At 39.0% G+C, this 17,691-nt stretch overlaps 1 protein-coding gene across 1 annotated transcript in view; it reads left to right on the top strand.

The window, feature by feature from the left end:
• LOC135106750 (AN1-type zinc finger protein 2A-like) overlaps positions 1-17,285 on the top strand; it is a 44,955-nt gene extending 27,670 nt beyond the window's left edge. Inside the window, exons 5-6 of the mRNA XM_064016016.1 lie at positions 2,091-2,286; positions 15,322-17,285. Coding sequence (XP_063872086.1) covers positions 2,091-2,286; positions 15,322-15,534 — 409 coding nt within the window. The 3' untranslated portion in view covers positions 15,535-17,285. The remainder of the gene's footprint in view (positions 1-2,090; positions 2,287-15,321) is intronic.
• Positions 17,286-17,691: the final 406 nt, after the last annotated feature.

Raw genomic sequence — 17,691 nt, 5'->3', positions numbered from 1 at the left:
TTACTGACTCCAGAGATTTGGATCACTGAATATAATAATAAAAATAATAATAATCAGTTATTATCATTACATACTTTTGTCTTCACGTTTAACTTGTTATTAAACTTATTATGAATAAACATCCTTTCTTACCAACTAATCATTACTTCTTAGTTGATAACACAACATGAGCTGGTTGCTTGCACAAACTTTATAATAGCCTGGATCCTTCAAAAGGCCAAAAACTATTGTGGTGTACATATTAAGAAAGTTAAAATAACTTGTTTAATGTTAATAATAATAATGACAATAATAATAGTGATAATAATGATAATAAACTATCTGTGTTTTTCTATATGCCAGGTCAGCAATCCCATATGGGGTGGTCGAGACCAGGCCACACACACACACACACACACTCACACACACACACACACACACACACACACACACACACACACACACACACACACACACACACACACACACACACACACACACACACACACACACACACACACACACACACACACATCTAACAGTGTTGGAAAAAAGGAGAGAAAGGAGAGACCTTTTTGTGATATATAAAGCATATAAGGGAGTGGAGAAAGTGGACCAGAATGACTGGATGGTTTGGGATACATGTGATACGACGGGACATGGAAAGAGGCTGAAGAAGAGTGCTTGTAGAAGAGACATCAGAAAGTATAGTTTCCCTTATTGAAGTATTCATGTATGGAACAGTCTGGATGAGGAGGTAGTAAATGCAAAAAGTATACATGGATTCAGGGCTAAACTGGATATTAAAAGATATGGAGATGGGACAGCATGAGCATAGCTCTTTTCCCACAAAGCACAACTAGGTAAATACACACACACACACACACACACACACACACACACACACACACACACACACACACACACACACACACACACACACACACACACACACACACACACACACACACACACACACACACACACACACCATTTCACACTCTTAGCACCTTTGGCTCCCTTGTGGAAAGGGACAGTCTCTTAGCTCACCATACTTCACACATGAGTCCAAACACAGCACAGCTGGCCTTACACATCCTTTTATTACTGTTACTACTATGGTTAATCAATTATTTTCATGCCTCTAAGTTTTTCTGTCTTAACACTCACTCTTTCATTCAGTTTTGCATAGTCTTAGCTTACATTAATCTCCACACGTTCCCATTTCTCCCATCAGGATGAAGACATTGTTGTGTTTACATTAGAAAAGACTACTATTATTGTTAATAAAATAGCAGAGCACCAAGACTCACACCTGTACATGGTGGGCACATTCTAGAAATATCAACAATATTTACATCTGGCCTGGCTGTGTGACACTGGACATAGACATTCACTGTTTCACAGATCCTGAGCTCACAATGATTAGCTTGCAGGACCCACTGTTTATAGTTGAAGTACTCATTGGCATGCCCTGCTCCCACAGACTGCAATATGGTTGGCCAGAGAAACTAGCTTCAACTATGTTCTACAACAGTTTATACCATGTTAGAGTCAGCCAAGGGAATAAATACACTCACAACATGAATTATAGGGGCCTGTTGGTGGGGAAGATAGTGCTATGTAGATTTTGACTAAGGTGGTATTTATAACCTTTGAAGTGAAGCCTGAGTGAAGCCTTTATGAAGACAGTTTGATGATGCAAAAAAAACATTGCTTTCTAGCAATTACCCACACTGTTTAGTATCAAACACAGGCTTTTATGTACAGATGACACCCTACAGACAAAGTATGCAGTTTTCAGAACTGCAGATAAAAGGGCTGTGGACCCATCATTCTCTATATGTGTTACTACTGTACCACAGTAGCCCCAGTTTTAATAAATTATTGTAGGAGGGAAATATAAGTAGGCAGTTGAGGAAAGTAATAATACTGGTGAAAGTTGTAGTAAATATTTTGTTGTGCCTGTGCTCAGCAGGAAATGGCATGATTAGTGGAAGGATGCTGTGATGTCATGTGGCCAGTGCTTATTTTGCCTGAGTTGCCTACAGTCACAATATGCAGTGTTGTGTGAATATAGACAGAAGTGACACTCATGAAATTATTTGCAGAATGGCTGCTCTAGCAAGGTCCAAAACTAACAGCAGCAGCAGCAGCAGCAACAACAGCAGAAGCCAGAGTAGTAGCCGTGGTAATAACCAGCAAAGTGCAAGAAGAGTTTTATCACCTGCCTTCAATCCTATTCAACCTACAGGTCATGCACGTTCAGAACATGCAGCTAAAGTATCAACATTACAAGGAAGCATGGTGAGTATTTTACCAGTTGTTAATACTGTTATGACTCAAACTCAGTCCCTCTCACAACTGCCTCTTCATCTCATGTCAGTTTTCCTTGACTACTAACCCTGTAGCTTAGTGCAGGGCAAAACGACACATTCAAGAGTTGTACACAACAGTTGCCTGGAGGTTGCCACCTCTGCCTTTACCAATAGGGGTAAATATAACTTTAAATTTATTCGACTTGCAGGAAAGAACTCACACTTGTACATTCTAGAGAGAAACACATATGTCTAACACCACAAGATGAGGCTTTAATAACCTATGAGCAAGCTTCCCTTAAAAATGGTCCAACCCTCTTGCTCATCAGAATATTATAGCTGTCTGATCTGCATTCAATTCTTCTTCAGTCTCTCAAAAGACAGACCCTATCCCCTTAAAATTAATGGGTCTGGAGAAAAGGAAGACGACAATGCAAAAACAAATACACAGATGATACCACCCTACACTTTTCCATGTCTTTTTGTAGACGTTCAACCCTTCAGGTTGTTCATGCAGGGAAGCCACAGAATGCCTGACTTCTGATCCCTCTAAAATTTCTGATTGGGGCAAAGCAAACTTGTATTGTTCAGTATCTCAAAAACTCAATTCCTCCATATATCAACTAAACACAGCCTTCCAGATAACTATCCCCTCTTCAGTTACATTCAGCTGTCCCTCTCTTTGACATTGAACATCCTCGGTTTGTCCTTTACTCATAATCTAAACTGGAAACTTCACATCTTATCTCTAGCTTAAACAGTTTTTATGAAGTTAGGTGTTCTGAGTCATCTCCACCAGTTTTTCTCATCTCCCCCAGCTGGTAACTCTGTGCAGGGGCCTTATCCATCCATGTATGGAGTATGCTTCACATGTATAAGGGGGTTTCCACTCATACTGCTCTTTTAGACAGGGTGGAATTGAAATCTTTTTGTCTTATCAACTCCTCTCTTCTGACTGACTGTCTTCAGCCTCTCACCACCACAATGTTGCATTTCTTGCTATTTTTTACCACAATTTTCATGCTAAATGCTCCTCTGATTTTGCTAACTGCATGCCTCCTCTCCTCCCACAGCCTAGCTGCACAAGACTTTCTTCTTTCACTCCTATTCTGTCCACCTCTCTAATGCAAGAATTAACAAGTATTCTCAGTTATTCATCCCTTTCTCTGGTAAACGCTGGAGCTTCCTTCATGCCTCAGTATTTCTTCCTTCCTATGACTTGAACTCCAACCAGTATTCTCAATCATTCATTCCTTTCTCTGGTAAACTCTGGAACTCCCTTCCTGCCTTTATATTTCTTCCTTCCTATGACTTGAACTCTTTCAAGAGGGAGGTTTCAAGACACTTATCCTTTAATTTTTGATGACTGCTTTTGACTCTGTTTGTGGTCCAGTACCTCAGTGGGCCTTTTTTTTATTATAATTTTATTGTCCTTAGCCAATGCTCCTCCTACATAAAAAAGATACTAAAGATTATCCTCTGACCACCTGACAAACAAATAACTCATGCACACACAGGGCCAGTCACATTTGGAGCTAAAGAGAATAGACAAATAAGTTAGCTCGACTCTTGACGAATAAACACTCCACAAGCCTTGCTAACTACGAGGACAAGATGGGACACTGACCTGATAACAGAACACTAACAAAATGAAGACATGAGTTGACCCACCCAGACGACAAGAACAGCCAGCACAGGCCTCCCCTATAGGCCAGTATGATATAATAAACTTCAAAGTGATGTATGCTGCAAACAAAGCAATTCCCCTGGGTGGCTCACATGTATGTCTTTATAGTCAAAGATTCAGGTAACAACAGAGAAAATGGAAGCAGCACTTCCAGGCCTTGAGGGGAGGGGAAAAAGGGAAGAAAGAGTGAGGGTGGCCAGGCAGATGAAAGGGGCTAACCCAACACACTGCTATGATGCAGAGTTCTCCCCCATGCTTTCCTCTCTCTTCCTCTTCCTGCTTGTTCTTTTCTCATTTCTCTCCTGTTCATCCCCCCTTCTCATCACTAAGGCATTCTACATAACAATAAATAAAGAATTAAGCTATTTGCTTCCATTTTGTCGTCCACATAGATTGTATAATCTATATTGACCACTGATAGGGATTATGCTGTTAGTGCCAATCACTGCTAGATTGTGGTTCTTATTGAAGTGAAAATCAGACAGAATACTAAAGGTACATCACTCATTTGCCTTTGATTCCAAAAACTACCAGATTAAGCATTTTGCTGGACCAGCTATTGTGATAATTTTCACTAACAGACCTCTGGAGCTGTGTGATTTTATGCAGGAAGCTCAGAATGTTTAAAAAAAAAAAAAGTAATGCAGGAAATATTAATTTATATTTGTTTATATATTTGTGGGAATCACAGTCTCAAGGCAATGTGTGGGGGGATGCAACAGAAAGGGGGAAGGGGATTAGTGATGTTTGTCTTAATGTATACTCCCAACTTGGGACTTCTTGGGCTTCACTGACTTTAATGGTTACATTAGACAGTAAAATGGTTTGCTGAATGAGGAGAACCCAAGGGATCACCATGATGATGGAATACCATACCCAGGACTGACAAGAGGAGTAGAGAGGTCATGAAAGCTCTTAAAAGAATTAAAAACAACATGGTAACAAGATAAGATCCCAGTGGAGGCTTGGACAGCCCTGGGAGATGAAGGAATAGATTTACTGTGGAAGTTAATGTTCAAGATAGAGGAGCAGGAAGATATTCCAGATGAGTGGAGGGAAAATGTGTTGCTACCTATCTTCAAGGAGAAAGGAGATGTTCAAGAGTGTGGAAACTACCATGGAATTAAATTACTATCACATATGATGAAGATCTGGAAAGGATAATGGATGAGAGACTAAGGTTGGAGGTTGAGGTTTCCAGAGGTCAGTTTGGTTTCATGCCTGGAAGAGGAACAACAAGACCAGTATTTATATTGAGCCAGATGGCTGAAAAGTACAGAGAAAAACATAAGGAACTACATATGGTGTTCATAGACATGGAGAAGACCTATGGCAGAGTGCAGAGGCAGGAGCTGTGGAGATGCCTGAGAGAGAGAGAGAAAGGTGCCAGAAAAATGTGCAAGGCTGGTGAAGGAAATGTATAGTAGTGTCAAGACACAGGTGAAGAGTGGAATGGTCATGACAGATAGCTTTGGAGTGGAGGTGGGTCTGCATCAGGGCTCTGCATTGAGTCCCTTTCTCTTCAACATTGTGATGGATGTGCTGACTGAGGACGTACAAGTGGGGACTCTGTGAGACATGATGTTTGCAGATGATGTTTTAGTGGGTGAGTCTAAAGAAAGAGCAAAGACTGGATGAGTGGAGGTTAGCATTGGAGATTAGAGGGATGAAGATAATTACGACAAAGACAGAATATATGAAGTGTACAGAGGAAGAGTAGAATAGAGGTGAAAGCATCAAGCTGGATGGAGTGGAGCTAAAGAGAGTAGATGCCTTCAAGTATCTGGGATCTACCATATCAGTAGATGGCAATGAGGATAAGGAAGTAACTAGAAGGATCCAAGAGGGATGGAGGAGCTGGAGGGATGTATCAAGGATATTGTGTGACAGAAAAATGCCAGTAAAATTAAATTACAAAACTGTAGTGAGACCAGCAATGATGTATGGAGCAGAGGCATTACCTGTGAAGAAAGTAAATGAGAAGGGGATGGAAGTAGCAGAAATGAGGATGTTGTGTTGGATATGTAGGATGATGAAGGAGGGCATAATCAGCAATACAAGGATCAGAGGAACAGTGAAAGTGGGAGAGATTTCGAAGAAGACATAGGAAACAAGGCTTAGATGGTATGAGCACTTTATGAGAAGGGATGGAGCAAGTGATGAGAAGAGAGTCCTGGATATGGAAGTGCAAGGAAGGAGGATAGGAAGGCCCAAGATTAGATGGAAAGATTGCATACAAGATAACATGAGAGGGAAGGGACTAGATTACCAACATGGCAGGTGACAGGAAATTGGAGGCAGGATCAAAATCAGTGACCCCATATAAAGATGGGCAAATAAGCTGATGAAGAAGATTAAACAATGGAAAGAAAGAGGGAGGAAGGGGTATACCTTTAAAGACAAAAAAACTCGAAGATACTTAAAATTTATACAGGAGAATGAGTTCATGCATATTAATAAACTCGAGTCAAGCTGCATCCCAAACACAGGGAGGGAGAGGAATGAGTTGAGGATTGCAATATTAGCGAGCCTAGATTTTGGCGTGTCAGGCCAGTTACGACATGATTTATATGGAGAATACTGACTGAGTTTTAAAAGGCAGTAAAACCCAAGTAAGAGTAATGCTTAAGGGATAGGGGTTATTATATAGCAGTAGCTTTTTTGGAGATCACAAATTATTCTAGTGAGTTAAATCTGAGCATGGGAAAGTAGAGAGGAAGGAAGGATGGAAAGAGGGATAGGAAGGAAGAAGAAATGTTTGGAAGGAATGTAAGTTGACATATACACTCTGAAACTACTTAAATGATTATTACATCCTACCAATGCTACCAGTTTCCTTCTTAAACAAGGGCATCCATTTTCTCAGCATTACAAGATTACATAGCATGAGCCTGTGACTTTCATTAGTAAGTGTTAGTGATCTTAAGTGGTTATCATGTGGTGCTTCCACTGCATTGCCTGCCTTGCATTTGGCTTCTTTTTCATTCTGCTTTGAGATTTATCTTTGTCATCATCCCTCCCATCATTGCATACCAGCACTTGTAGAAGCCTTTGGTGCTGTGTCACACTCAGAAGACTGCAGTGGACTAGACTGATGTAGACATGGGCTGAAGAGAATTTGCTTCATGCTGGGGAGTGGTGGTGGCACCAGTAGTGACTCACTACTGCCACACACCATCTTGTCTGTATTTTGCTCTTGTAGCCTTATTTACAATTTTTTGCTTATTAGCAGGAACAAAGTTTCTCTTAATGCACTCATAGCATCCTTGAAATTATTCAAATTAAGTAAGTTCTACACTATTTCTTAATAATTAGCATATTGTCATGATTTTATTTATTTATTTTTTTATTAATCTTTTTTAATGGAAGAGGGCCACTGACCAAGGGCAACAAACATTTGAAGAAAAAACTGCCCACTAAAATGCCAGTTCCCAAATCAATGCCAAAAAGAGTAATCAAATAATAGAGGATAGGTATCTTGAAACTTCCCTCTTGAAAGAGTTCAAGTCATAGGAAGGAGGAAATACAGAAGCAGGCAGGAAGTTCCAAAGTTTACAAGAGAAAGGGATGAATAAGAATACTGTTCAACTCTTGTACTCGAGAGGTTGACAGAATAGGGATGAGAGAGAATAGAAAGTTGTGTAGTGAGGCCGTGGGAGGAGGAGAGGTATGCAGTTAGCAAATCAGAAGACTAGTTAGTGTGAAAATAGTGGTAGAAGATAACAAGAGATGCAACATTGAGAGAGAGAGAGAGAGAGAGAGAGAGAGAGAGAGAGAGAGAGAGAGAGAGAGAGAGAGAGAGAGAGAGAGAGAGACTGACTGAAGACAGTCAGTTAGAGGAGATGCGTTAAGATGAAAAGCTTTTGATTCCACCATGTCTAAAAGAGCGGTATGAGTGGAGCACCCCATACATGTAAAGCATACTCCATACATGAATGGATAAGGCCCCTGTACAGAGCTAGCAGCTAGGGATATGAGAAAAACTGGTGGAGATGACTCAGAATGCTTGACTTCATAGAAGCTGCTTTGTTTTAGTTAGAGATGAGATGTGTTTGTTTTAGTTAGAGATGAGATGTGAAGTTTTCAGTTTAGATTATTAGTAAAGGATAGTAAAGATTGTTCACTATAAAAGAGAGGGACATTTGAGTGTCATTGAAGAAGAAGGAATAGTTATGTGGAAGGCTGTGTTGAATTGATAGATAGAGGAATTGAGCTTTTGAGGCATTGAATAATACAAAGTTTGCTCTGCCCCAATCAGAAATTTTAGAGAGATCAGAAGTCAGGTATTCTGTGGATTCCCTGCATGAACTGTTTAATTCCAGAAGGACTGGACATCTACAAAAGGATGTGGTAAAGTGCAGGGTGGTATCATCAGCGTAGGAGTGGATAGGACAAGAAGTTTGGTTTAGATAATTGATGAATGGTAAGAAAAGTGGGTGACAGGAAAGAACCCTGAGGAACACCACTGTTAATAGACTTAGAAAAAGAACAGTAATGCCTACCACAGCAACAATAGAACAGTCATATATGTGAACTATATGATTATGCTGAAACAGTTTTCACTCATTTTCATGCCCTTAACAATAAATAACAAAAATTTGCAGTTGCTTACTTTCCTTACTTACATTAGTCAATCAATCAGAGGCTTCTTCCCTTGAAAACTGGATGGGGATATGGGTATGCACAGGCTCAAAACTGGGGTGCCTTGTCAAAATCCAATTTCTTACAGAAGTATAACTTCTAATATTTTTGACATCCATTGGTAATAATATCTAAACAATTAGTATTTTCAAAACTATAAATTTCAGCTTCCTTTATTTAATTTTATTGTTTTAAAGTCTATTTATAACAGGGGACTTTTATGCTGACTTCCATCAAATGTCTCATGGGTCATTGAGCTGTTAGGTTGAAAAGTCTCTGGTTATCTTGACTTTCCTACACTGTGCAAGAAGCTTTTAGTCAAATTACCAGGACACACAATTAATGTAGTCAATAAACAGAATTGCAAAAGTGTAGGAGGTAACCATAGTTGTATTTTTCAAAAAAAATGTTAGATCATTTACACCTTGCAACATGGCAGTTTTCTCTCTCTCTCTCTCTCTCTCTCTCTCTCTTTCTCTCTCTCTCTCTCTCTCTCTCTCTCTCTCTCTCTCTCTCTCTCTCTCTCTCTCTCTCTCTCTCTCTCTCTCTCTCTCTCTCTCTTATGTAAAAAAATATAGACTAAAGCAAATCTCACCAAAAAATGTAACTACTTGAAAGTCTTTGAAACATAGTCATTTTTAATATGCTAGTGTGTTTTTTGTCTGAAAACCCAAAAACAATTTGATCACATAAGATTCAGCACAGAAGACATTCTTGGGCTGAGATGGGTGAGTTTCTCCCTTTTTTCTGGAATCACTAGCTGTAACATTTAAATTTTAGGTTATCTGGTTATTAACCTATAAAAGAGGTTGTACCATGGTGTTTCTCTCTGTGGGAGTTGCTCCATTGTGGCCTTTATATTGCTGGTGAAGATCATGGTCCTCCTTAAATCAAATTAACTCCCCCACCACAAACAAAATTTTTGTAGGGGAACTGTTAAATTATCATGTAACTATGAGGACTCTTACTTTTAATTATTTATTTTTTGCAAAACTAGTGGAACTGTAAGTCTTGCAGATATAGTTTTCACATGGTCTGATCCTTTGCATTGCTCAAGGACCTCATTATTAATCTCATATAGGTAGGTTGCTGCTAATGTCAACTTGAAATCCCTGATAGAGGGATGTACTGCAGCAACCTGCAGAGAAATTTGTAGGTAGAAAACAGGCTCCTGCTGCCACCACCACCTGTAGTGATACCAGTTTAGTGAATGACCTGTTCTTGCATCCTTGGCAACTGTGCAGTTCTCTCTAATGACCTATAGCAGTGAGGTTGTCTCTTACACCATTAGAAAACTATTGTTTAATTAACATTTGTATTTAGCGATGAAGACTATAGCTTTGCACCCAGTTAACATTGTGTGTGTGAACACCAACTCGCTTTAGCATCTGCTACTGAAGTGGGTCTTGTTTTCTTTTCAAATTTGTTGTTGCCCTTGGCCAGTGGCTTTCTTATTTTTTTTATTTTATTTTATTTTATATATTTTTATGCAAGAGGGACACTGAGCAAGGCCAACAAAAATACAATAAAAAAAAAAAAAAAGCCCACTGAAATGCCAGTCCCATAAAAAGGGTCATAAGCAGTAGTCAAAAATTGAAGGATAAGTGTCTTGAAACCTCCCTCTTGAAGGAATTCAAGTCGTAGGAAGGTGGAAATACAGAAGCAGGCAAGGAGTTCCAGAGTTTACCAGAGAAAGGGATGAATGACTGAGAATACTGGTTAACTCTTGCATTAGAGAGGTGGACAGAATAGGGGTGAGAGAGAGAAGAAAGTCTTGTGCAGCGAGTCTGTGGGAGGAGGGGAGGCATGCAGTTAGCAAGATCAGAAGAGCAGTTAGCATGAAAATAGTGGTAGAAGACAGCTAGAGATGCAACATTGTGGCAGTGAGAGAGAGGCTGAAGACAGTCAGAGGAGAGGAGTTGATGAGATGAAAAGCTTTTGATTCCACCCTGTCTAGAAGAGCAGTATGAGTGGAATCCCCCCAACATACATGGACAGATACTCCATACATGGACAGATAAGGCCCTTGTACAGAGTTAGCAGCTGGCGGGGTGAGAAAAACTGGCGGAGACGTCTCAGAAAACCTAACTTCACAGAAGCTGTTTTAGCTAGAGATGAGATGTGAAGTTTCCAGTTCAGATTATAAGTAAAGGACAAACCAATGATGTTCAGTATAGAAGAGGGGGACAGTTGAGTGCCGTTGAAGAAGAGGGGATAGTTGTCTGGAGGGTTGTGTCGAGTTGATAGATGGAGGAACTGACTTTTTGAGGCATTGAACAATACCAAGTTTGCTCTGCCCCAATCAGAAATTTTAGAAAGATCAGAAGTCAAGCATTCTGTGGTTTCCCTGTGTGAAATGTTTACTTCCTGAAGGGTTGGACATCTATGAAAAGACGTGGAAAAGTGCAGGGTGGTATCATCAGCGTAGGCGTGGATAGGACAAGAAGTTTGGTTTAGAAGATCATTAATGAATAATAAGAACAGAGTGGGTGACAGGACAGGACCCTGAGGAACACCACTGTTAATAGATTTAGGAGAAGAACAGTGACCGTCTACCACAGCAGCAATAGAAGTCAGAAAGGAAACTTGAGGTGAAGTTACAGAGAGAAGGATAGAAGCTGTAGGAGGGTAGTTTGGAAATCAAAGCTTTGTGCCAGACTCTATCAAAACCTTTCGATATGTCCAAGGCAACAGCAAAAGTTTCACCAAAATCTCTAAAAGAGGATGACCAAGACTCAGTAAGGAAAGCCAGAAGATCACCAGTAGAGCAGCCTTGACAGAACTCATACTGGCAATCAGATAGAAGGTTGTGAAGTGATAGATGTTTAAGAATCTTCCTGTTGAGGATAGATTCAAAAACTTTAGATAGGCAGGAAATTAAAGCAATAGGACGGTAGTTTGAAGGATTAGAACGGTCACCCTTTTTAGGAACAGGCTGAATGTAGGCAAACTTCCAGCAAGAAGGAAAGGTAGATGTTGACAAACAGAGCTGAAAGAGTTTGACTAGGCAAGGTGCAAGTACGGAGGCACAGTTGCGGAGAACAATAGGAGGGACCCCATCAGGTCCATAAGCCTTCCGAGGGTTTAGGCCAGCAAGGGCATGGAAAACATCATTGCAAAGAATTTTAATAGGTAGCATGAAGTAGTCAGAGGGTGAAGGAGAGGGAGCAACAAGCCCAGAATTGTCCAAGGTAGAATTTTTAGGAAAGGTTTGAGCGAAGAACTCAGCTTTAGAAATAGATGTGATAGCAGTGGTGCCATCTGGTTCAAATAAATGAGGGAAAGAAGAAGCAAAGTTATTGGAGATATTTTTGGCTAGATGTCAGAAGTCACAAGGGGAGTTAGATCTTGAAATCTTTTGACACTTTCTGTTAATGAAGGAGTTTTTGGCAAATTGGAGAACAGACTTGGCATGGTTCTGGGAAGAAATATGAAGTGCATGAGATTCTGGTGATGGAAGGCTTAAGTACCTTTTGTGGGCCACCTCTCTATCATGTATAGCACGAGAACAAGCTGTGTTAAACCAAGGTTTGGAAGGTTTAGGTCAAGAAAAAGAGTGAGGAATGTACGCCTCCATGCCAGACATTATCACCTCTGTTATGCACTCAGCACACAAAGACGGGTCTCTGACACGGAAGCAGTAGTCATTCCAAGGAAAATCAGCAAAATACCTCCTCAGGTCCCCCCAACTAGCAGAGGCAAAACGCCAGAGGCACCTTCACTTAGGGAGATCTTGAGGAGGGATTGGAGCGATAGGACAAGAAACAGAGATGAGATTGTGATCAGAGAAGCCCAACGGAGAAGAAAGGGTGACAGCATAAGCAGAAGGATTAGAGGTCAGGAAAAGGTCAAGAATGTTGGGCGTATCTCCAAGACGGTCAGGAATACAAGTAGGGTGTTGCACCAATTGCTCTAGGTTGTGAAGGATAGCAAAGTTGAAGGCTAGTTCACCAGGATGGTCAGTGAATGTTCACCACCAGCCAAAGCTGGTGGTGAACATTGAAGTCTCCAAGAATGGAGATCTCTGCAAAAGGGAAGAGAGTCAGAATGTGCTCCACTTTGGAAGTTAAGTAGTCAAAGAATTTCTTATAGTCAGAGGAGTAAGGTGAGAGGTATACAGCACAGATAAATTTAGTTTGAGAGTGACTCTGTAGTCGTAGCCAGATGGTGGAAAACTCTGAAGATTCAAGAGTGTGGGTATGAGAGCAGGTTAAGTCATTGCGCACATAAATGCAACATCCAGCTTTGGATCGAAAATGAGGATAGAGAAAGTAGGAGGGAACAGAAAAGGGGCTACTGACAGTTGCCTCTGACACCTGAGTTTCAGTGAGGAAAAGAAGATGAGGTTTAGAAGAGGAGAGATGGTGTTCTACAGATTGAAAATTAGATCTTAGACCGTGAATGTTGCAGAAGTTAATGAAGAAAAAGTTGAGGGGGGTGTCAAGACACTTAGGGTCATCGGCAGAAAGGCAGTCCGACCTGGGGACATTTATGGTCCCCTCCCCAGATGGGGACTCTGAGGCTGGTGTAGGAGTTGCCATCATAATTTTGAAATTTTTGAGTGAAGGGTGTGTCTGTGTTATTAGGTGCTTGTAGTTTTGTGTGGAGGAAGAGAGTTGTCTTTAGAGGGCAGGCTGTGACTGCCCCCTTGTGTTGTGAGACACAAAGGGAAACGTTCAGTGAGGTCACAGCTGGGTTTAATGATAAGTTCACAGCACCCCCTGAACAGTGCTTTAGACCTCACTGGGAGTAATTATTGTTTCGGCATATATATATATATATATATATATATATATATATATATATATATATATATATATATATATATATATATATATATATATATATATATCAGTCGAACCTCAATTACCAAATGCCTCCCTTTCCGAACAGTTTGGTTTTCAAACAAAATTTTGAACTCCTTATTATTTCAGTTGTGGTACCATAATTTGATTATAGGACAAAGTTACATGATTTGAAATATTAAAAGACATAGCAAAAGCTGCTGTTTATTACTGATTTATAGCTTCTATAAATATCTACTTTGTTTTTATATATTTGAAGGAGAGAGACAAAGTGTAAGACAGTAATTCAATCTTTGAAATATGGTAGATGTGATCCCCTTGAAAAGCCCCAACCAATGTAAACAAACAGGTTTTGGCACTCAGGAGTAATCCTGAGGCACCTGTGGCTCTCTCAATGACCCCCAACACCACCATTACTGCACAGCTGCATTTTTCCAGTAGCTTTTCCCAGCAGCATGGTGTCTAAGTGTTATGGTCCCTTTTATTTTGGTGGTAAGTGGCTTGCTTCACTCTGTGTCCCTCTGTAAGGCTTCCCTCACTACATTGGTCTAAACAGTATCTTCTGATGAGTTCTGTGTCACTATGTTCATTCATTATATCCTTTCTGGATAAATAATTTGTGAACTGGAGATGTTGTGAAGCAGCCATCTTGGCTGTGGGAGTGTCTGTCATAAGCTGCTAAGACAGTGTAGACTAGTGTCTGGGAACAGATTAGTCCATTTTGCATTGATTTCTATGTGGAAAATAGTTTCGGTTTTCAAACATTTCAGATTTCAAACGGCAATCAGGAATGAATTAAATTTAAGAACTGAGGTTCCACTGTGTATATATATATATATATATATATATATATATATATATATATATATATATATATATATATATATATATATATATATATATATATATATATAGGCAAGATATGAGGATTGCATAAATGATTAAAGCTTTTACAATAATTCTTCCAACATCCCTTTCAGCTTCTTACAGTTTCCTATAGATGTACAGTTGTTTTGTTTTTTACAATTTTCATTAAATATAATAAAATAGAAATAGAAGTAAATAAACAAAATACTCCTGATTAATTGAAGTACATCAGATTGGTACTGGCACTGAACCACAATTGTTTGGCTTGGATAAAGCATGAGTAGCCTCATGTCTTTTTAATGCTTTTTTTTTTTTTTTTTTTTTTTTTTTTTTTTTTTTTTTTTTTTTTTAAAGGATTAGTTTTATATTCTCATCAACTCCTCTCCTCTAACTGACTGTCTTCAGCCTCTCTCTCACCGCCGCAATGTTGCATATCTAGCTGTCTTTTACCGCTATTTTCATGCTAACTGCTCTTCTGATCTTGCTAACTGCATGCCTCCCCTCCTTCCGTGACCTCGCTGCACAAGACTTTCTTCTTTCTCTCACCCCTATTCTGTCCACCTCTCTAATGCAAGAGTTAACCAGCATTCTCAATCATTGATCTCTTTCTCTGGTAAACTCTGGAACTCCCTGCCTGCTTCTGTATTTCCACCTTCCTATGACTTGAATTCCTTCAAGAGGGAGGTTTCAAGACACTTATTCATCAATTTTTGACCACTGCTTTGACCCTTTTATGGGACTGGCATTTCAGTGGGCATATTTTTTTATTGGATTTTTGTTGCCCTTGGCCAGTGTTCTTCCTACATAAAAAAAATAAATATATATTTAATTAGTATACTTATCATGAATGTGAGTTTTTTTATTTATTTATTTATTTATATATATTTTTTTAATGCATTGACTGTCACCAGTTGCATGACAAGTAACTTGCTGGAGAGACCTACTGTATAGTGTTTCCATCAATATTTCAGCCTTAATTAAACATACCATTCCCTCTTTTATTTATTTGTTGCTTTTTCTTCAGTCTGAGGAAGAGGCACTGTCAAGAGCAATGGCTGCTTCTATGTTGGAGGTGAATGGAGAACAAACATCATACCGTACTGATGGTGGTAACCTAGAACAAGAAGATGAAGATGCCTTACTGGCTCGTACCATTGCTGCCAGCTTGGAGGAGAATCACAGAATAAATAACAGGGAACAACGTAACAGTACTAGCAATAGCTGCAGTGTTTGTTAATACAATAAGATATTTAAGAATGTACAAAGCTGGCAAAAGAGAATGGAACATTATATATAAGCATGTTTGCCAAAATGGTTATCTGTTACTCTGGGACTAGACTTTCCAGTTAAAAGAGCACTTCTAATGCACTTTCTTTTCTTAGAATAAGCTTGGAATGGTTGATACATATTTTGCATTTAAAAAATCATAGTATGGAAATTATCTGGGGAAAGACAGTAGAAATTAATCATATTAGAGATTCCACAAAGTGTCTTGCAAGGCTGGGTTATATCAGGTGAAAATAAAGTAAGGTGCTATCATATATAAAAGTTATTTTATACACTTAACATCCATGTATAATAAATAAAGTTACATACTACCATACTTGCAAAATATTTCATATGCTAACCATCCCTGTATACTCATAAAAAGAAGTTACAAACTGATGCATAAATAAATGTTACAGTTGTATAATATCTTGCTAAAAGTAGTGGTGTGTGGCCTTGGTGCTCATCTCCATTTCACTGGCCTTTGAGCCTTTGGTGGATGATATCCCTTACCCTGGGGACACAGAGCCACTGTGACATCCAGGTTTTCATAGTTTACCTTCCTCAGGCTTCTCAGGTACTCATATATCAACCAAGCCAAAGGAAGGATGAACAGCTGAGTGAACTGTGCTCCAACTGCCCCAGCCTGGAATTGAATAGAGACTTGCTCATTTATAGCCAGGTGCCCTAACCTTTGCATTATGGAGGTATTATAATTCCTATAGCTGTATTAAAACAGCAACATGACTTTATGAACTGACAAATGTATTTCGAGAAATCAGGAGATAAATTCTATCTACAACAATTTTCTAACATCTTTTTGAAATTTTTCTGCTGCTTTGTGAGGATGGCATATACAAATATCGTCATATGAAATAAAGATTGAATAAAGCTAGTCTCTTATTATATGAGGCAAACTCGTATGATGACAGTAAATGGTGTTGAAGTTAGGCAACAGGCACGAGCTTATATAAAAACTATCAATAATTGTAATGTTTCCTTATAATAATGCAGTAAATATGAATAGATGTTACATGTATTCTCATTTACTGCATTATCAATAACCTTTGAGAAGATTGAAGATATTTATGAACAAAATTTAATACCACTTACTATGTATAAAATTTGCACCTGACAAACTGAGTTGATTCAAATTTGTGCCATATTTATGAACAAAATTTAATACCATTCATAGGATTTGCATTTGACAAATTAGGCTGGCTTAAACTCTTCTTGCCATATGTCCAGCAGAAACATAGGTAAAAAATCAAACCTCACTAAACTGGACTACTACTGATTCTTTCACTAAACATTTGTAGACTAATTCATTGATACTTTTCGTGCTGTGCCTTTCTTGTTCTATACAGGTCTTTCCCCTTGCTTTAAAAGTGCCCAACTTAACTTAGTTTTACTATACTCTGTGTGTGTGTGTTTGTGTGTGTACTGATACTGAGAAGACAGTAAAGATATTGGAAAAGTTATTTTCATGAAAGATAAGTTGTATATTTGAAACAAAAATTAATAATAGTTTTCCCCTTTGACAGGATTGTATTGATTTAAAACAATTATAATCTATTTTAATATGAAAAATTAGTTTAAATCATGGTGAGACTTTTTACTAATATCAATTTTGTATTCAGCTGACTTGAATAGATAGCTGCATAATGTACAAAGGTATTTCATCCATAGAGATGTAATACACCATACATTTTTTTAATGACATTATTTGTATTCTTTGCCTTTGTAAAGATTTTTGCTAACATATGGGGGTGTGTTCCAAAGAGGATTTCATAAGCTTGTGTGAAAAAACCTGTTTGGGACAGTTGATCAGCTGGAGCTAACAAAAATGGCCAGCCACAGTGATTTTCTTGGTAGAAGAGCTCACTGATGATCCTGTACTAGACGTTATGGACATTATTCATAGAAGAAATTAATTTAGGAGGCAAGAGGAGGAGGAGAGGAGAAGAGAGGCCACAAAGTCCTGTGAGTCAGGAATTATGTTTGTTTATCAGGGCTGCATTTGAGAGCGCGACTCAGGATGCGCGGAGCACCTATCAAATGCTTTTGGGAGCCTCTAGGGTAACAAAGCCATGCCATTGTTATGGTAATGGGGACGCCACAAGATGGC

The sequence above is a fragment of the Scylla paramamosain genome, chromosome 14 (genome assembly GCF_035594125.1).
Source record: "Scylla paramamosain isolate STU-SP2022 chromosome 14, ASM3559412v1, whole genome shotgun sequence".
NCBI lineage: Eukaryota > Metazoa > Arthropoda > Malacostraca > Decapoda > Portunidae > Scylla > Scylla paramamosain.
The sequence above is the reverse complement of the archived record's forward strand: the minus strand, read 5'-3'. Positions and strand labels throughout refer to the sequence as shown.